Source organism: Falco peregrinus, chromosome 18 (assembly GCF_023634155.1).
Source record: "Falco peregrinus isolate bFalPer1 chromosome 18, bFalPer1.pri, whole genome shotgun sequence".
NCBI classification, from domain to species: domain Eukaryota; kingdom Metazoa; phylum Chordata; class Aves; order Falconiformes; family Falconidae; genus Falco; species Falco peregrinus.
The window spans coordinates 444,959-465,051 of record NC_073738.1 but is presented as its reverse complement, the minus strand read 5'-3'; the positions used below and the strand labels follow the sequence as shown (position 1 = coordinate 465,051).

Below are 20,093 nucleotides of genomic sequence, written 5' to 3'. Positions count from 1 at the left end.
CCGGGATTCCTCCGCCATCCCCCTCGCCCGCCAGCCCCCCTCGCCCGCCAGCCTCGTCGCCCCCCCGGGGCCGCCCCCCCTCCTGGTCCTTTGCAGCCCTCGCGGCCGGGGACGACATTGCGGGCACGGGGGGCTGCAGCATACGCAGCACGGTCCCGTAGCCCGTAGGCCCCTCCGCGGCGCGGGGACTCTTTTCGGGTCGCCCCACGGGCTGGCCGCGGGGGGGGGGGGCGGGGGCGCTGCCCTCGGCGCAGCCCTGAAGGTCGCGGGGCGCGCGCGGCCCCGCGCATGGGAGCGCCCCTCCACGCATGGTACGGCCCGTCCCCGCCCCCGTCCCCCTCGGATTGGCGGCGCCTCGCTCGAGTGACGTCCGACCTGGCCAGTCGCGACCCGCCTCCTGCAGCGGCAAGGCGGCGGGTCCAGGGACGGTCCCGCCTCCCGAGCCCTCCGATTGGTCGCGGGGCGGCCCCTCCCGCGCTCGGAGAGCCGTTGCGGCGGCGGCGGGGGCGGGATGCTGCGGGGCCCGGCGTGCGGCGGGGCGGGGCGGGCAGCGCGCGTGCGCGGGGCGGGGCTGGACGCGCGCCGGTACATAAGGCGGGGGCGCGGGCGGGGAGCGGCAGTCGGGAGGCGGCGGCGGCAGCGGCGGGTGGGAGCGCGGGGTGGGGCGTGGCGGGGGGGGGGGAGGTAGCGGCGGCGGCGCGTGCCATGCGCGCGGGGGGGCGGGCCCGGCGGCGTTAACCCCTCCGCGGCCGGCTGCGGTAAGCGCCGGGGGCTTCGGCCCCGCGTCATGGCCCGGGCGGCCTGAGGAGGAGCGGTGGGAGGGGCGGCCCCATGCGCTGAGGGTAGCGCCTGTGCCCCGAGGGAGCGGAGCCCAGCGCCATGGCCGACGCGGCGCCCGCTGAGCCAGAACCGGAGCAGGAGCCCCAGTGCGAACCAGAGCCCCGCGGCGACCCCCCGCCGGAGCCCAAGCGCGGCGACGCGGCCGACGGCGAGACCGGGCGGCTGCCACCCCCCGGGGCGGAGGAGGCGGCGGCGGCGGGCGGCGCCGAGGGGCGGCCGGTGGCGGGCGGAGCGGCGCGTCCCGGCCTGGGCCCGCGGTTCCGGTCATCGGTGGGTCGCACCGAGGAGTGGCCGGTGAAGAAGAAGCACCGCCGGCGGCCATCGAAGAAGAAGCGGCGCTGGAAGCCCTACTCGAAGCTGAGCTGGGAGGAGAAGCAGCAGTTCGACGAGCGGCAGAGCCTCCGCGCTTCCCGGCTGCGCGCCGAGATGTTCGCCAAGGGGCAGCCGGTGGCCCCCTACAACACCACGCAGTTCCTGATGGAGGACCACGACCAGGAAGAGCCCGACCTGAAGACGGGGCTCTACCCGCGTCGGGCGGCCGCAAAGTCGGACGACACGAGCGAGGAGGATTTCCTGGAGGAGGCGGCGGAGGAGGACGGGGGCAGCGACGGGATGGGGGGGGACGGCAGCGAGTTTCTGCAGCGGGACTTCTCGGAGACGTACGAGCGGTACCATGTGGAGAGCCTGCAGAACATGAGCAAGCAGGAGCTGGTGAAGGAGTACCTGGAGCTGGAGAAATGCCTCTCCCGCATGGAAGAGGAGAACAACCGGCTGAGGATGGAGAGCAAAAAACACGGGGGGGAAGCAGCGGAGATGGCCCGGGTGCGGCAGCTGGAGCTGGAGGTGGACAGGTTGCGAGCCGAGAACCTGCAGCTGTTGAAGGAGAAGGACCTGCCCGGGCAGGAGAAAGGCCCCTGCCAGCTGGGGGAGTGACACTGGGGCGGGGGGGCACGGGGGGGCTTTTTACAGTGGTGGGGTGTAACATTCTATACATCTGTACAGAGACGCCGCGGACCCTTTTTAACGGGAATAAAGCGCAGCTGGGGAGCGGGGCTGGGCGCTGCCGGGGCCTCCCCCCCTTTTTTAGGTGGCTGTGATGGGGCAAGGGGGGGTTTGATGTATTGGTGATACTTGGTTTATTTTTTTTTTTTTGTCTTAAAAAAAAAAAAATCCCCAGGAAAGCTGTAAATTGGCCAAAACTGACTATAAAAAAAATTACAGAGGTCTAATAAATTTAATTACTTGTAACTGTAATGGTTTTAGTGTGATTTCTAGAAAATATTCAGAATGGCATTCCAGCAGGGAATACATTTTGAATTATTTTCATGATGTTTTAACTGGTCTGTGCTGTTGTTACATTTCAGCTAGCTGTAATTCCCCTGCTTAACCGTTTTTGTTACTCTTTCTCTCCCCCCGCCCCCCCGGGCCTTCCCCCCTCCTTTGAGTCTAATCCTGCTCAATGAGCTGAAATAGTTAAAAACTACCTGGAGGAGGGTAACAGCTCTCAATATGTTGTGTGGAATAGACACTGCTTATACCTCGCTAATGTATTAGTAAGCTCAAGTGTAGCTGTTTGCCCAGAGGCTGCTGGAACTTCACTTGTTTCCTCCCAGGTGAGTAGGAACCCAGGTCAGTTAACTGAGATCTGGGCAAAAACTGCCTAAAAACATACTTTGAGGGGAAAACCTTAAAAGTTTTGGAGCAGCTCAGGGAAAAGTTTTGGTAGTCAGCGCTTGGTGTCTGAAATGGCTGACTAGGAGTGATCGGTGGAAGGCAAACGTGATGGCTCAACCTTTTGCTTCCCCGCTGCCGTACCTGAGAGGGGAAGGGAGAAAGAAGCAGAAGCTCCTGGCAGCTCTGTGGTCTAGTAAGGTTTTTTTTTGGGGGGGGGGGGGAAACAGGTAAATTAAAGGGCAAATTAATGGAGCGGTCCAAGCCTGCTCTGGTTTGTGGTATCATCGAAGGCCACCAGGCTCAAGATTGAGAGCGTACATTAACGAGTGGAACCTGGAGAGCAGAGGGCAGCTCCCCCCAGGCTACAGCAGGGGAAAACCAGCCAGTTATTTAATAAATAAATAAATAAATGGGGGGGGGGGGGGGGGGGGCAGTTGTAGGGGAGGAGGAGACGAAGGTGTCCCCAGTGCTGCTGTGCTGTGCTTGCAGGCAGCACAGGTGGGTCTGGCTGTGGTTGGGGGGATTCAAGTGGCCGCAGCCAAGGGGCTCGGCTTCAAGGCTTGTGCCGGGTTAACGTGAGCCTGGCAAAACCCCGTGAGCTGCTCCGGGGCACTGGCTGGCATCAGTGGGGAGGAAAAAAGGAAACTACTGGAGGGCTACTTGCGCAAGAGCCCGGTAGCCACCCGCACTCCCTTCCCCTCTGCCATGACATCATCCGGCAGAGCCCGCGCCCGGTGCGGCTGCGGAGGGAGGCAGCGCCGCGCCGCCCCGAGCCACACCGGCGGCAAGGCTCGGTGAGAGGCAACGAGCTCAGGATCTCACTGCCTGGGAAGAGTGGCTCCCAAGCCCGAGTCCTCCTCGCTCATCCCAGGCGGATCTTTCCAGCGATTTGTTTCCCCCCCAAAGCGACTCCCTAGAGACAGCTGTGCTGCCGTGACCTGCGTTCTCTTCTGGGGCACGACAGCCACAGGCGCGCAGCCGATGGCACCGACTCCGGCAGCGGGTGCTGCACTTCATGACTATCATGACATGTAGTTCTTAGCACCTGGTTCATGTGAAAAACTTAACGCAAATAAGTAGTATTAGTCAAATGTGGCACGATGGCCGTTACCCAGTTTAGCGCAACCACAGGGTTTGCCCTCCCAACTACTTACCCCAAATTTGTCATGTTCAACTCCCAGGAATAAATCTTTTGAGTTACCTCAACAAATGCTTTAACAAATAGAAAAGCAAAACAAACCCTAAAAGCACTGTAACGATCAACTCTTCCACCTGTTCTTGACTCCGCCAACTTTTCCTACTTTATTCCGTGCTCTGTTTTAATGAAAATGAGGCTTCATACGAACCAGGTTACCCCTGATCCTGCTTCAGGTGTTTCAGAACGGCATGTCTCCTCGCAAGGCCTCATTCCAGCTCCCGTGTCCAAACCTCCTGGCAGACACCAGCTGACAGCATTCGGGGACCTTTGAAACTTCCGAGTGGATCAGTAACGGATGGGGAGCTCGTCTGTGCTTCGCCTGCCCTGCTGAGGGGAGAGCTTGCCCTCCTGAGCCTTCCCGTGAGCGCTGGAGCTGGACTTGGAGCCGGTCTGGAGGAGATGAGCTCACTGCAGCTCAGCTGTTCAAGAGGAACAAATAAAAATCTTGGAGCTCACCGGAGATAAATGCGCACTTTATCACAGCACTGGCTGTGATGTGGTATCAAAGGGCTGCAATTAGTCCCTCCTGACAAGAAGGCAGCGCGCCGTCTTAACTAGTTGAGGGCAATACCTCCCTGGAGGGCAAGACAGCCGTGCCTGCCAAACCTTTGAAGCACATCCTTTCTCTCGTTGCCACCACTTTGGTCTTTCTCAGGTTATTTGAGCCAACTGGCCTTTATTCTGGCTCCTCTGGCAAGCCCAGGAACGCCGCTGGCATGGCAGCACCCCTCCGATCTCCCCGAACGGGCTGTGCCTTGGCACGGAGCCCGTGGTGGCAGGACTCTGCCTGTTGGAGCTCGACGGCTTGCTGTCACGCCGCCGGCTGCGGCAGGAGGACACCACCACCGCCAGCTTTGTGGCAACTGGCCTCGGAAACGTGAGGCATCGAGATCCCCTTGGTTAAAGGGCTTTCACAGTTCCTCCCGCTTGCTGGGGAAAGGCCCATTTTTGTCCCGGGGAGAGGCAGAAATTACTGCACTAATGCAAGAGAAAAGGGGACTAAAACATCCCACCTGCAGTTACAGCCATTCTTCTTCAAGGCAGAGGCCAAGCACGGTTCCCTGAAAACACTGCTTGCTGCAAAAAAAATAAAAAAAGAGGAAGTAGTCCATCTTAACAGCTCCTTAATGCTGCACCCTTGGTGTGAAGTGAAACCTGAATCCTGCCCCTCGACGCTGCCGGCTGAAGGGAGCTCTGAAGGGAGCGCGCAGCCTGCCATCCTTTCCTCACCAGCTGGAGAGGTTTCAGAGCGGGCTGCCGGTACCCACCAGCACAGCAGTTCGGCCCTGAAGTCCATTCCACCCGGCCTGTTGGCATTCCAGGCTTTATACAGCAGGGACGTGGTGCTGACAAGAATGCTGTTGTCCCGCCTGCGAGTTAACTTGCGCTAACTGCATTTCATTTTGTTACCTTTACGTTCTGAGGATATACTTACACAGCTGTTCACCATATCCTGGCCTGCAAGATAAGTGGCATTTTGTTAAAAAAGGAGGAGGATCTGTGGCACAGTAAGCCCTGCACACGGAAGAGGTTTTATAGCACTTGCTGCTGAGGCCGTTGCTGAAAAGCTGGCAGGTTTTGGTTCATCTGCAACATACCAAACCCTGGCTGTTAGGGTCAGGCCTTTCATGTTCGCTCCTTTCCTGCTCCCACCCTACAAAAAAACCCCTCCAACAACCCCAGTAGGTGCAAGGCATGCAGCCTGAACTAAGCGTAACCCCAATTAGTTTGGCAAAACCAACTTGAAATTACATCTTCAGCTGTCATGCACATTTGAGAGACGCATAACAATAAACCACCCAGCTTTGGAAATGCAGCAGTTCAGAAAACGATGAAGCTTTGGAGTTCAGAACCTAATAAAGCAACATGGGGGTCAAAAATGGTCAGCAGCGTCATAACAACAAAGCACCTTCTTCAAAAAAAGAACACCAAGTGCACAGATGTAAAGTAATACGTTTTTTTAACTGGAAGAGTGCACATTTGACAGCATAATCTGCACTTACATCAGAAGCTTCAAAAATCTCACTGTTTTACATCTAAACCAAGTCACATTAATACCAGGGGATGAGCTGGCATTATCTGCCTTTCACAGAGGGAAGAAAATGTGGCAGAGTCACTTGCTTAAAGAAACCCAGCCTGCAACACAACCAGGAACTCAACCCAGACTCACCGGCTGCGCCAAACCTCACCACTCATCTGGGAACCGAGCGCAGAGGCTGCTGTCAGCTCCAAAACTCCCCAGCGCCAAGTACTTAACAATAATAAAAATAAAAGCGTGCTTTTTTTAAAAAAAAAAAAACCAAACCAAACCAGGCCTTTTTTGACTTTGCACAGGAAAAAAACCCAAAACACCCAAACCCAGTTATTTCCACAGCCCTCATTGCCACCAGCCAGAGGAGCGGCATTTATAACTCAAAGACAAGGTTCACTCCACTTTATTATCAGCTTGAAAAGTTACCCCCTCGGCCCCAGCAACACGCAAACGCTTTTGTTTTTAAGTCTCTCCAAGCACCACAGTGGTATTTGCTGCCTCGGTTAGACAGCAGCAGGCAAGGGGAGGCCATATTAACTGCGATCCACTGGATCTGGCCGGGGAGAACCCCCTCCAGGAATCTAGCTGTGGTTTGGCTTAAATGTGTGAAACAAAGGATTAAATTTGAGGGATTGTTTTTTTTCCTCGTCACAGTGTATTAAAAGAGTATTACGCGATGGCACGGCAGACAAGCAGCTTTCAGCCCTCCAGTAAACATGTTTGACCCTAACTCGAATTTCACTTTCAATATAAAACTACGCGGTTCTTCCCCACTTTGCTCCTAACGGGGGTCAATCAGAGACCCGCCGCACACGGAGCTCGGGTTGCGGCTGCCAAGCAATATCCAAATATGCTTTAACGCGGGTTTTGGTAAAAATTAAAAATACGCCCCCAGCCCAGCATCACAGGTGAGTGGAGCCACGACGTGCACCCCGCGGAGGCCGAGGCGGGCGGGCCGAGCCTCCCCCCCGCCGCACCACGCACTCGGACCGCGGGAGGAGCCGCGGCAGCCCCGGGCGAGGCCCCGGCGCCGGTCCGAGCCTCTGCCGGCTCCGGACGAGGCGCTGCGGGTAGGGGATGCCCGTCCCCCCCCCCCCCCGTCCCCCCGAGCCCCGTCGGAGGAGCAGCCGGGCGGGCGCGGCGCCGCCCCCCACCTCAGGGCCGGCGGGGAGCCCCGCGCTCGGCTCCTGGGGAAAGGGAGGCCCGGCCGGGCCGGACCGCCCCGCGCTCCCGGCTCGGCGCCGCGGAAAGTCCCCCCGCCGCTCTCCGGTCGCTTCCCAGCCCCGCCGCGCCGCGCACCCCCGCCTCCGCGGCAGGCAGCGAGGCCCGAAGCCGGCCTCCACACACACAAAATGGCGGCCAGAGAGCCCCCACCGCCCGCTCGGCCGCCATAGCCGGCGCCTCAGCCCTGCCGCTCCTCCACCAATCAGATGCCGCCCTGCCTCTGCTTGACGGCTTGGCGAAGCCAATAGCAACGAGAGTCGTAGAGGAAGAGGAGGGACGCGCTCCTGCCGCGGGGTCTCATGGGAGATGTAGTCTAGTGCGGCGGCGGGGCGGCGCGGACGAGGCCGCCGCGGACTCGCTGTCCCTTGATGCGCAGCGCCCCGGCAGCGCCTCATCCGGGGCCGCCCTGGGGCCGGGCCCGGGGGCCGAGGGGCACCCGGTCGGTACTGATCCCCCCCGCCGGCTCCGGTCGGTGTTGAGCCCCCGGCCGGCCCTGACGTCTTGGCGTGCCGCAGGGACCGGGCGCTGCGGGTCCTCGCCGGGCTCCCCGAGCCCCTCGGCGGGGGGCAGCGCCTCGGTTGGGCGGTCAGGGCCCGTCGGCCTCCGGGCCGGGCCGGAGATGCTGAAATGCGGCCCTAGGCGCTGCGCGACCCGGCGGGGGCTCTGGGGACCGAGGCCTCGCCCAGGCGGGCGGGGGGCGGCGGCTGCGGGAAGATGCCCGGCTCGCCGCGGGGGACCCGGGCTCCGAGGGAGGGTGCCCGACTCTAGGCCCGGCCTGCTTCAGCCGGCTGGCGCTTAACCCTTTGGTGCCTCTCTCCTGCCCCAGGGCCGTTCCGCGATGGCAGTGAGCAGACGGCGCTCCCCGTGAGGAACGTGGCCCCTCCAGCCGCACGGCGAGAGCGCAGCGCTCTCGGGAAGTGGCTCTTCTCACCCCGAAGTGCCTCTCCCCTGATCCAGCTCTGCCACCTCCTCCCAGGGGGAGCCCAGGCTCCATCTTGGATCTGAAGGAGAAGAGCGACCCAAAGAGCACAGTCGATGAGCTTTTACAAATGGCTCACTCGAGTTTTTTCTAAAGCCTCCATTCTTGCCTCTGGCACGTGTAACGCTCCTCGCAGGCGGCCTCGATGGCGGAGCTGTGAGCGCTGCGGATGGGGTTTTCAGTCTGCAAGTATGTAAGGGAATAATGTGTATTTGGGGGATCAGGATGCGTAAAAGGCAAAAGTAAGCAATAAATTTTGCATAAAGGTAAAAAAATAATAAAAAAGGACTCTCCATATGAAGCCAGGCGCCTTGGACTTTCCTCTCTTGGAGGAAAGTGTGGGGCAGGCAGGGCCCAGGCCGTGTCCTGGTGTGATTTTGGGAAGAACGATGCAGGGAATCAGTCTGTGCAGCCACTCAAAGCGTTTTGAATCAGGTTCTTCTGTTACGAAAAGACAAAAGAGTTTTTTTTTCTGGGCTGGTAAACCCCAAAATCACATACTCACCCTGCCATATCTATGATTTTATTGAGAATGGGGGCTAATTGTGCTGAATGGTTTCTGGCTGGGGGGTTGGTGTTGGAAATGGCCTGGCTGTTCCTGAATGGGAAAGGGGATGGGGCGGTGTAAAATGGGCCAAATCTTGGGATTTGGGTGGGGAGGAAGGAGACTGTCCTCTCCCTCTGACTGTCACAGTGTGACCCTGCCGTAGATCCGGGGGGGGGTGGGGCGGGGGCAGTGGAGGACAGAGACCCAGAGGGCTGTGAGGGAGCTGGTGACTTTGGTGACACGTCCTGGGGAGGGAGCTCTGTGGCATCACCCCTGGCATGGGACCAGGTGCCCCCAGCCCCTTGGGGATCCCTCCTGTCCCTGACAGGCACGGTGCCAGCGAGGCAGTGTCAGGCTGTGCTGGAGGTGCAGGCAAGGCTGTCAGCCAGCGAGAGGCCTGGGCGTGCTTAGGTCTGCAGTGGTGGCAGTGGCAAGGGCTGACACGGTGCCAGGGAGTAGGCGGGGCCCTGGCACACCTCCTTGCCTCCTCTGGAGGGTTTTGTCCCTGTCCCTTCCCTGTCTGGGAGATGTTGGGATCTCCATGGGGCAGAGCCATGCTCCCTGGGATGCTCCTCAGACAGTCATTGCTTCTTACACCCCCTTGGCACACTCTGAGCTCACAGTGAGAGGCTGAATGCACTCTTCGTGCCAGCCCATGCCTACAAGCTGGAGGACCACCCTTTTTGTTTTTTTTTTCTGTCAGGAGTGAAGTTTCAGTAGCTATAACACCAGCAACTCAAGGACACAACAGTCCCCAACTAGTGCCAATGGCGTTTGTCTCCCTGCATGTCCCATTTCCCGGGTTTTCGTGCCTTTGGAGGGTCAGAGCCCAACAACAGCCCCCTCGCTCACAGTTGTCCATGCCATGGACCCCCCCTGCCTGCTCCTGCTGTTGCCCAAAGCAGCATGCAAGGCGGGGACAGGGACACCAAGGGGTTTGCAGGAGCAGGGGAACAGCCTGGCGTGTTGATAACCCACACCTCCTGCAGAGTTGAACTTATCTTTCAGCCTGTAGCCATCTTGGCACAGCTGAGCCACACATGCACGTGTGCTGAGTCAGCCAGCGCTCGGCTCCAGCCCCTTGGTCACTCTGTACACTGTGTATCTAATGGCAGGAGTGATGGCAAAGCTCTCTGAGGTCACCATGTGTGATCATTTTTTGGCCCGTAGGGTTGCTGTAGGGATCTGGAGGCAATCCTGCTCCCCAGGCTGCTCCATGAAAACGCCGTCAGTCCCATCCCTGAGCTGCATCACTTTCCCTGGACTGGAGGAACAGGTTCAAGGTCCCAGCGGTGCTGGGGCTCAAAGGCTGCGCAGAGGAACTGGAGAATCTAGCAGCCAACCCCACACAGGGACAGGCTGATCCCCAAGCAGCTGGTGCTGGAGGTTTTTTGTGGTTTATAGCTCTGGGTTGATTTTTTTCCCCATGTATTTGGGTCGTTTCCAGCGATGTTTTAGCCTCCTCACCCCAGTGTGTCCGGCTGAGCATGACCAGCCAGGTCTGGGGGCAGCCATCACCCTGTCTGCCACCCATGGGTCCTCCCGCTTTTCATGGCACCCAAAAGCCTGGGTGTCGTGATCCTTTCTGCACCTCTCAGGAATATTTTGGGGGCACTGGGTGTTGTTTCTATAACCCTGATCTTGCAGAACCGGCCTCCTGCAGGGTGGCAGACCCAGCTGGGTTTGCCCCCCGCCTCTGGGCAGGCTTTGCAGGGAAAGAAATGCTGTGGGGCTGGATTTAAACCGGTGACATGGCAATATGTCTCCTTCCAGAGCAATTTTGGGTCTGACTTGCAGTCAGAGCGGGAGTTATCATGGGATGGTGCTGCCTCGGATGAAGCAGGGTGGCTGCTAGGCTGGATGGGGCAGGGAGCTGCTTGTTGGGACCAGCCTGAGCTTGAGCAAAGCCTTTAGTGGCTGGGGTGGAGCGAAGGGAGCCTAGTCCTGGTGACTCAGCTGTGCCCAGCCGCCAGTCCAGCGCCAGCCACCCCCAGTGAGCCCCTCCTGGCACTGGCACAGGTGAACGGAGCTGTGGGCAAGTGCTGCAGCTGGGGAGCCGGTGGCATGGCCAGGATGCGCTGTGACCACACTGCCTGCCCTGCCTCCACGCTGCTGTTGGGAGCCCTGGGCTGCCCTCGTGTCCCCCAGCACTGTCCCCAGGGCACCCAAAAGCCCAGCCTGGAACCCTGCTGTCACCTTGTGCGCTTTGCTTTGCTCTGTTTCTCTCCAGGCTGAAGCTGATGTGAAACCTCCCTCGGCATCGGCACGGGGTTCCTGTCTGCTTCCACCCAGTGCCCAGCACCTGCCGCCCACCACTCACCATCCCAGCTCCCAGCGTCCAGCTCTCCAGCTCCCCAGCACATGGCTCCCAGCATCCCAGCACTCCCAGCACCCATCTCCCCAGCTGCCAGTGCTCCCAGCACCCAGCAATCCCAGCACCCATCTCCCAGCATTCCAGCAATCCTAGCATCCTGCTCCCAGCATCCCAGTGCTCCCAGCACCCATCTCCCAGCATCCCAGTGCTCCCAGCACCCATCTCCCAGCATTCCAGCACCCCAGCATCCCAACACTCCCAGCACCCATCGCCAGTGCTCCCAGCGCTCTTAGCACTCCCAGCACCCATCTCCCAGCATCCCAGCGCTCCCTGCACTCCCAATACCCATCTCCCAGCATCCCAGCGCTCCCAGTACAAACCTGCTCCCGCCCCGGCCCGAGCGCCGCGGGGCCCCAGAGCCGGCCCTGCGCGCCCCTGCCTGGCCCCGCCCCCAGCGCGTGCGCAGCCGGCCCCGCCCACAAGCTGCACACCCCCTGCCCGTGTCCCCCAATGTCCCCAAGTCCCTCGGTGTCCCCGTGTACCCTGAGTTCTACCCACGTCCCCTGTGTGCCCCCCCACGTCCCCTGTGTGCCCTCCCCGGCCCTCTGTCCCCCCGGTGTCCCCGGACCCTCCCACGTCCCCGTGGCTTCCACGTGCCCCTGTCCCTGGTGTCCCACATGTTCCTCCCGTCTCCTGTGTCCCCTGTGTCTTCTGCATCCCCCCCAACTGCCCTCCATGACCCCCTGTGGTTCCCATGTCCTCCCCCCATCCCTGATGTCCCCTGCCTCTCCTGTGTCCCCTCCATGTTCTCCTCACATCCTCTGAGTGCCCCCCTGCGTCCCCAGGTCCCCTGTGTCCCTCATGCCCTCCATGTCCCCCCAGGTCCCCCGTGCACTCCATGTCCTCCATGTGCCCCCAGCTCCCCTGTGCCCCTCCTCTGCCCTTCTGCCGTGTCCCCATGCCCTACATACACCCATGTCCCCCATGTCCTCTGTATCACCACATCACCCATGTCCCCACACGCCTGGCCCTGCTGCACACGCCAAGTGTTGCATCCCCAGATGACGGGGAGCAGGGACAGTGTCCCCCTGGGGTCATCAAGCCCATTCCTCAGGCACAATGGGATCATGGATGGACAGACGCCCAGATCCAGGACCCCACAGGGTGACTGCCACCCCCACCAAGCCATGCTGTCACCCAGTGCCAAGGACCACTGGCTGAGCCCCGCAGTGACGCTGTTTATTGTAGGGGCTACAAAACAGCAGAGGCAGCTACATCTGCCCAGGGCCCTGCACAGAGGGGGCCTGACAGCCCAGAGGCTGAGGGGCTGCACTAGGGGGGTGGGGTGAGGCAGGGGGGTCCATGAGGCACCCCATGGAGAGGGTTTGGGTTGGGGGATGTCACCTGGAAATCCCATCTCAGCTTTGCTGGAGACTCCTCCGGGCAGACGGGGACAACTTGATCACCCAAGTGGGAACCTAGGGGTGCCTGGGTGCGAGTGCTAAAGATTATTTAATTAATTAATACAATTAATAATTATAAGGCACAAGAAGATGATGTCCATGGTGCGTCATGTGCTGCTGGACATTTTGACAGGCCACCTTCCCACACCCGAAAGCAAAGGTGCCAGCAAGAGCCAGGGGTCAGCTGCGTTAGATGAAGCGTTGTCAGTAACGAGTTCACTTTGAAGGCTTGAAAATACTGAAGGATGGATGGATGGATGGATCCACTCATCCGTCCCAGACTGGCTCATTTACCTTGCTCCTTAAAATCCTGCCAGCTGTTGATCTTAAACTCCTGGGGATGCTCCAGTAGATGAGATTGAGGGGAATTTTGATTTAGAGTTTGAAAATTAAACGCTGTCCTTACCCGGGCTCAGAGGAGGCTGAGCCAGGCTCTGCTCCCATGGGAATTCAAGGCTGGGAGTAGGATTAATACTGGTGCTGTGTGACGGAGGGGCAGAGCTGGGAACAGTTGTGCTGTCCCAGACCTGTGCTTTGCTCTGAGCTGTTCGTTATCCTCATCGAATGCTGGGAAAAAAATACATCTATGCCTGTTGGTGGCAAGAAATCAAGTCTGGATGGTGCCCAGCATGGTGGCCCACCAGTGTGGCATCCCTGGTGACTCTGGGCTGGTATCATGGGGTTGTCCCATGGATGCAACTCTGCATCCAGACGGGTGGGATGGGAAGCAGCTCCCAAGGGACTCACACTCCAGCCAAGTGCTGAATCTCAGTGCATCCTCGCAGGGATGGCTGGTGTTGCCACCCCTCCATGGATCCCTCAGACCCCAAATCTTTTTTTTTCCCCTCTTGGCCTTTTTCTGCTCATTTTTGTCAGGCCAACACTGACATCAAGTGGCTGCTGGGATCCCTTGCACGCCTGGGCCGTATCCTGCCTCTGCCTGTGCTGGGAGCAGCCCAGCGTCACCCACACAGCCTCATCCTGCCTAGATAGTGGCCCGGAGCTGAGCGGGGTCAGGAGCCGTGGCCAGTGGTGCCAGACATCAGCCCGACTGGATCTCCATCACCCTTCGCCAGGCAGGTAGGATGTGGCCAGCTGTGCTCCCTCATCCCCCCGCCGCCTGTCCCCAGCCAGGCCATTGCCTGTGTCCTACTCCTGTCCCCAGCATGCCCAGCCACGGCAGTCGATATCCCAGCAGGGTCGAGCTGAGTGCGCTGACGGCATTGCTGAGCAGGGAGCATCGGCAGCATCCCTCACCCACGGGGTGCTAGTGGGGACCCCCCTGGCCACAGCATCCCCATCGTGCAGCTCTGACCTGCCGGTGGCAAAGTCACGGTGACAAGTGAGCAGCAAGATTGCGGTGGCTCTGCCACTGCCCTGGCCCTGGGGACACTGGTCCCTGACACCCTGCCGACAGCGTGGACTTTGTGCTGAGTGTGGGAGTGGTGGTGGTGACGCATCTGTCAGTGCTGGCGGGGCCCCAGATCGCCTGCCAGACCTGGCCTCGGACAGCAGGTAACAGCGGGGGTGACACCCCCTCCATGGGGGGATGCTGTGACATGGGGGTCCCCAGGGAGGATGGGTCCCCCAGCAGCGCCACAGATTCCCAGGTCTGCACTCAGCTCTGGGAGGAGATCACGGTGTTATTCCTGTTTTAAAGCAGGGAAAACTGCTGCATGGCAGTGTGTGGGTGCCAGAGCAGCTGCACAGTCCCACTTTTGGGGATAAAAGCTGGAAAACCCCATATTCCCTCTGAGCTGCCAGGCTCAGGGCCCCAGTGGAGTTTTGCAACACTCTGGCTTCCCTGAACATGGAGCTGAGCTCACCTGGGGAAGCCCAAAGCCCAGAGTGGGTTTCGGGGACGGTGATAGCTCCGGTGGGATATTGGCTGCAGGTGGAGCTGGGATTAGGGCAGCAGGTGTGGGTGCTCAGCCCCCCTCTGGGAACCCACCCACTGGGTGGGGAAGGAGGTGGAGGTGTGTTGGGGCTGGGCTGCCGGTGGATTTATCTCCCCAGAGGCTTGGAGGGCTGGATGTGTGCGGGGGCATGATGTGATGCGTGAGGCTGAGCTCTCTGCAGTGTGATGAGGTGCATCAGATCTCCGCAGCTATCCCCCTGGGGATTTCTCTGGCTGAGACCCCTGTGTTACTGACCCATGACTCTGCGCGGTCCCAGACAGAGGGGTTTGGGGAAGGCCTTGGTGATGATGTTGTTGTTTATCTCCCGAAGTCCGGAAACACTCTGCTGGGAAGGAAAGGGAGGGGAGAGCCACGGCTCTTCCTGGCACTGGAGTGGGAGGGATGCCCCTCTGTGCCCAGAGTCAGACCTGACATGCCCCGCACATGTGGTCTCAGCAGTCCTTGACCCCCAGCATTGCCTCTTCCTTCCCCCTCCAGCTCCATTGTGGCTCCATAGTGACCAGAAAGGATCAGGGACCGCCTGGTGGCCTGGGACAGGACCAGATGGTGACAGGTCAGTGCTGTGGCTCTTGGGTTGGGGTTTGGGTGCTGCTGCCTGGCACCCTTGGGTGTCATTGCCCTGTCCTCCCAACATTCACGTGGATGGAGCGGGGAGGGTGTGTGCATAAGGAAGCAGGTCCTTTGACCTAGAAATCTGGCTTTTCCTGGGGATTTCCTGGTAGGGCTTGAGGAAAAAAACATTGGATTTGAGTCCAGGGCACTACTGGAAGGAGGTTGTCCCCCTCTGAGAAGGGGCCTCCCTTTAAAACTGGGTTTGGCCCCTTGCTGGGTCTGTCTGAGTCCGCCTCGATGGACTTGGGCAGGGTGGGGAGTGCAGGGGGAGGTGGAGAGATGCTGGCAGTCTCGCATGGCAGGGAGAAGGTGCGGGGCTCTGGGGATCAGCTGGAGCAGACACTGGGACATCGCCCGTCTCAGCACCCCTGCCTGAGCACAGAGCTGCCAGGAGCTTCAGGGCCACATCCAGCACCTGTCCTGACTGTGCCAGTGCCCAGTGAGGAGCTGGTGGCACCACCATGTCCCAGGCAGAAGGTATGGCTGAGCCCTTGGTCTGTCCTGGGGGGGGCACAGGCTTTGCAGGGGGAACCCCAGTGCTGGTGTGACCCCCCCGCCCCCAGATCAGCACTGATCTCCACCCCATCCTGTTTGATGGCCCCATTTTGCTTGGATTTTTGATCCGAAAAGCACCTTTCCTCCCAAACCTTGATTTGCAGGGTGCTGGGCTGCTCCAGGAGCTTCTGTGGCAGCAGTCCCTGTTGTCCCTGTGTTCCCCCCCCATGTCCCATCTGCACCAGGTGGGGAGGGTGGGTGCACCTGGATGCAGTGTATATGTGGGGGGTGTGGGGAGATGGGCAGAAATAAGCACTGGAGGGGGGGGTACAGGCAGCCGGTCCCCGAAGCATGAGGGATCCATGCATGGACCACCCTGCTCCATCCCTCCCAGGAGGTGAGGAGACCTTTGAATGCTGCGATGTGGTCGTCAACAGCCAGGAGAAGGTTTCAGACATGTACATGCAGCTGGAGAAGCTGGGGGAGTAAGTGGGGGCCCCGCATCCGCGCTGCTTGAGGATGCTCTGGGGCTGTCCCTGCACAGCCCTGGGTGGGATGCAGGGTGCTGCTGATGGCTTCTCCACCCTTCATCCTCTCTCTGTCCCAGGGGAAAATTTGGGATGGTGTACCGGCTACAGGAAAAAGCCACTGGCAAAATCCGGGCTGGGAAATATATCCGGACACGGACAGCTAAAGAGAAGCGGGCAGCTTTGGCAGAGGTGGAGCTCATGAACCTGCTGCACCACCCGTGCCTCGTGCAGTGCCTTGCTGCCTTCCAGGGCCCCACCGAGCTGGTGATGGTGATGGAGTAGTGAGTGGGGGGGGGCAGAGTCAAGTTTGGGGGTGGTGGGGACAGGGCTGGGCTCTGCCAAGGAGAGCACTGAAGGCGGGGAGGGGTCCCTGTGCTGTGGGATGCTGGCACGGGGCATAGGCTGTATAGGGAACCTGCAGACCCTGGAGGTATGGGTGGTGAGATGCTCCCAGATGCTGAGTCTGGGCTCCCTAGTGGGACTTCTCCTGGGTGCTGATGGACCCCAGCAGGGACCCCAGCACCTCGTCCTCCCCCAGCATGGCAGGTGGGGAGCTCTTTGAGCGCATCGTGGATGATGACTTCGAGCACACAGAGCCCAGCAGTGCCCAGTACATGCAGCAGATCCTGGAGGGGCTGCAGTTCATGCATGGCCAGGCTGTTGTCCACCTCGACCTCAAACCGGAGAACATTCTCTGTGTCAGCCCTGGCAGCCACTGGCTCAAGATCATCGACTTTGGCTTGGCACGGAAGCTGGGTGAGCCAGAATGGGGGTGTTGGGGTACCAGGGCAGGGACTGTCACCAGCACAGGGACCTGATCTGGCCAGGCCTATCAGCAAGGAGCTTGGCATCCTCCTGCCTGCATCTCTGGGACAGGCAGCCCTGTGGCACCAGATTGGGGCCCTTCCCGGTGACCATAAGATGCTCTGGGGAAACCTGTGTGTCCCCAGCCCTGCCTTTGAGGTGGAAACCCCCTCCAACACCCCTGTTCCTGTGGGTGCCCAGCTCCCAGAGATGCTCTAGGAGACCACAGACCTGTGATGGGTCCTGGGGGGGCGGCAGCTCCACCCGGAAGCAGGGGCTCATCCACGTGGCACATGCTGGTGTGCCGCCGGGGCCCCGGCGAGATCCCAGCCGGACACCTCCCCCATGCATCTTCTCTGCAGCTCCAGACACCCCCGTGAAGGTGTTGCACGGCACCCCTGAGTTCATGGCTCCAGAAGTGGTCACCTTTGAGCCTGTGGGCTTCTCCACGGACATGTGGAGTGTTGGCGTCATCTGCTACATCCTGTGAGTGGCCTTCTGGGAACAGCAGGTCGGGCTGGAGGGGGCTGAGCTGTCACTGATGTCCTTGTGCCACCTCTCCAGGCTGAGTGGGGAGTCCCCCTTCCAGGGGGACAACGACATGGAGACACTGAGCAACGTCACAGCTGCCCAGTGGGACTTTGAGGAGGAGACCTTCTCGGAGATCTCCCAGCAAGCCAAGGACTTCATTAGCCAGCTGCTGCAGAAGGACCCCCGGTAGGACCTAGGGGTAGCTGTGGGGTGCTGAGCTGCCCTGGGTTTTGGGGTGCCAAGGGGATGGGCAGGGGAAAGCACTGAATGCGGCTGGTGGAGGGGATGCTAATGGTGCTGTGCCAGCAGCCAAGGGTCTGATGGTGGAGCAGACCCCCCATGACTGCCCTATCTGCTCCCAGCTGCCGCCTCTCCAGCGTGCAGGCTCTGCTGCACCCCTGGCTGCAGCAGCCCCAGCCCAACAGCATGAAGGCATTGTCAAAGGAGAGGATCAAGCAGTTCCTGACGCGTCGAAAGTGGCAGGTACCTGGGGGAATGGTGAGAATGTGGGGATGGGGGTTGGCTCTGATGGGGCTCAGTGCTCATTCTCTTCTCTCCAGAAAACAGGCAAAGCCCTGCTGGCCCTCAACAGGTTGATGCTGCTGTCCCAGAGCCCGGAGAGGAAAGAGTCTGGGGCTCAGGATGAGGAAGGTGATGGCCCCTGAAGCACCATCCCCAACACACCCCATCAACCCATTCTCTCTGCTTTGCCATCCCCAACTTGTACTCCTGGGCATCTTCCCCCAACCCTTGCTCCAACCTGCCCTGGTGCCACTGAATGCTCAGATATGTCCCCACTCTGGGCCAGCTTCAGTGCCCTGAGGTTCTCAATATCCTCATCCCCAAGGGGTAACCTCTGATGCAGCCTTGGAAGGGCACATCCCACTCTGCAGGGCTGGGAACTGTGTGTGATCTGGATCTCTGGGATCCAGCGCTGATCCCTTTGGACTCTGGCCCACTGGTGCCAAGTGGGTTCCTCCAGCAGAGGAGGGAGGTTGGACTTGTTCAGTTCCTCACTGCTCCCTCTGTCCATCTGCTCACAGACACAGGCTGCAGCCAAGCAGAGGACCAAGCCTCCGGGTCTCTGCCCCAACAAATTCCCAGCTTCTCGGAACTGCTGACAGACCGAGGGGAGGAGGAGGAAGGTGGGAGTGCTGCAGCCGCAAGGGAGGTGGAGTGTCAGCATGGCTGTGCCAAGCCTGTCCTGGACCACCTAGAATAGGTGGGGAGAGAGGGGCAGGGAGTGATGGGGATGAAGCCGCCTCCAGAAGCTCACATGATGACCTGGCTAGCTCGGGGCAGCCCCAGACCCCAGGGATCCTCTCCAATGGGTGGGCTCTGGGGTCCCACGGTGTCCCCATGCTGGTGTGGGGACAGCCACGCTTGCCTCCAGCAAGGAACCAGTGCTTCTGTCTGCTTGAGCCTGAGCTGGCACCAATAAAGCACCGAGGATCTCTGCACTCCACGTGCTGCTCCTTTTTCCCTCAGAAATTCCTGGGAGGGGTGAGCAAGAGCTGCCCAAGCTGTGTCTGCATTTTGGGGGCTGGCACCAGGTTCTCCACCAACCTGGGCCACCACCCTTGTCTTCTCCAGGGGAGATGCTGGCCCTGGGGCCAGGGACTTGGTGGGAATGGCTCTAGCAGCAGTTCTTGGTGTCCCTGGTTCAGAAGAGCGTTCCCTCGTCATCGCGGGGCGGTGGTGTGATGTCCTGAGCCCACAGGCAGGAGGAGCCCTGGGGACTCTGGTCTCTCCATTTCTGGTCCAGCAGGGCTGGAAGGAGCCCAGAAACTGCTGTTTGACTCCCAACCTACCCCCGAGGAGGGGGGTTGGGCAGAAACCAGTGTTGGGGAGCCCCTCTCCTTCCACAAGAAGTGCACAGCCCTGCCCCTGTGGAAGGGGAAATCCCAGGCACCAATACGTACTGGGGGGATGCCCAGCTGGGACGAAGCTTGGCCTGGGGGTCTGGGTGGATGCCAGGTTGACCATGAACCAGGGCCGTGCCCTTGCTGCAAAAGGGTGAGCAGTGTCACAGTGGGCTGCACCAGAGCCCAGGTGTGGGGAGGTGGTCCTTCCCTGTGCTCAGCAGTGGTGAAGCCACACCTGAGGGACTGTGTCATGTTCTGGGTTCCCCAGTGCATAAGACATGGACACACTGGAGAGGGTTCAGCGAAGGGTGATGGAGGGACTGGAGCACCTCACCTATGGGAAAAGGCTGAGGGAGCTGGGACTGCAGTCAAGAGAAGAGAGGGCTCAGAGGGGATCTCATAGATAGACACAAACACCTGAAGGGAGGGTGCAGAGGGGATGGAGCCAGGCTCTCGGTGGTGCCCAGAGGCCATGGGCACCAACTGAGCCACAGGAGATTCCATCAGAACCTCAGGAAACATGGAGCATTGGCACAGGCTGCCCAGGGAGGTTGCGTGATCTCCATCCTTGGGATATTAAAATACTGTCCAGGCACGGTCCTTGACAACTTGCTCTGGGTGGCCCCTGTGGGAGCAGGGGGATGGACCAGATGACCTCCAGAGGTTCTTCCTAGCCTCAGCTGTCCTGTGACTCTGTGAAAACCCAGCTCCTGTTGAAGCTGGGCTGGGGGCTGCTCTCCAGCATGTGCTGACCACCAGAGGACTGGCGAAGGTGCCCTGGCTGCAGTGGTCCAGCCCCATGGCCTCTGCCAGGATGCAGCTGTACCCGATAACACGCAGCTGAGGCATAGCTCTGACCTTTACTCCTCCTCTCCCTCCACTCCTGCTGGGCAACGCCACCAGGAGGGAGGGGGAAAGTGTTATTTTTATTAAACAGAACCAAATCCACCCACTCTCACAACCGTGATGTGGACACACATCAGAGCTCTGGCTGGCGGCACTCATGGGAATGAATGAAAGGGACACCAACAATTAGAGCTGCTGCCAGACCAGCGATGACAAATCC

At 60.0% G+C, this 20,093-nt stretch overlaps 2 protein-coding genes across 5 annotated transcripts; both read left to right on the top strand.

The window, feature by feature from the left end:
• The first annotated feature begins 658 nt into the window (after positions 1-658).
• HEXIM1 (HEXIM P-TEFb complex subunit 1) lies at positions 659-2,088 on the top strand. The gene has a single exon (XM_013297176.3). The coding sequence runs from the start codon at positions 880-882 to the stop codon at positions 1,771-1,773; it is 894 nt and encodes a 297-aa protein (XP_013152630.3). The 5' UTR covers positions 659-879; the 3' UTR covers positions 1,774-2,088.
• An 11,217-nt stretch (positions 2,089-13,305) lies between these two features.
• LOC101910574 (myosin light chain kinase, smooth muscle-like) lies at positions 13,306-18,622 on the top strand. Of its 4 annotated transcripts, XM_027783124.2 has the most exons (11): positions 13,315-13,786; positions 14,668-14,743; positions 15,105-15,279; positions 15,692-15,782; positions 15,905-16,108; positions 16,366-16,583; positions 16,994-17,117; positions 17,196-17,348; positions 17,525-17,645; positions 17,723-17,813; positions 18,206-18,622. In XM_027783124.2, exons 3-11 carry the CDS (start codon positions 15,264-15,266, stop codon positions 18,382-18,384), a joined length of 1,197 nt encoding a protein of 398 aa, XP_027638925.1. In that variant the 5' UTR covers positions 13,315-13,786; positions 14,668-14,743; positions 15,105-15,263; the 3' UTR covers positions 18,385-18,622. The 4 variants fall into 4 exon arrangements, with proteins under 4 accessions (XP_027638924.1, XP_027638925.1, XP_055646021.1 ...); XM_027783123.2 differs by having other exon boundaries at positions 13,306-13,786; positions 14,668-15,279; positions 15,905-16,016; XM_055790046.1 differs by lacking the exon at positions 13,315-13,786 and having other exon boundaries at positions 14,566-14,743; positions 15,166-15,279.
• Positions 18,623-20,093: the final 1,471 nt, after the last annotated feature.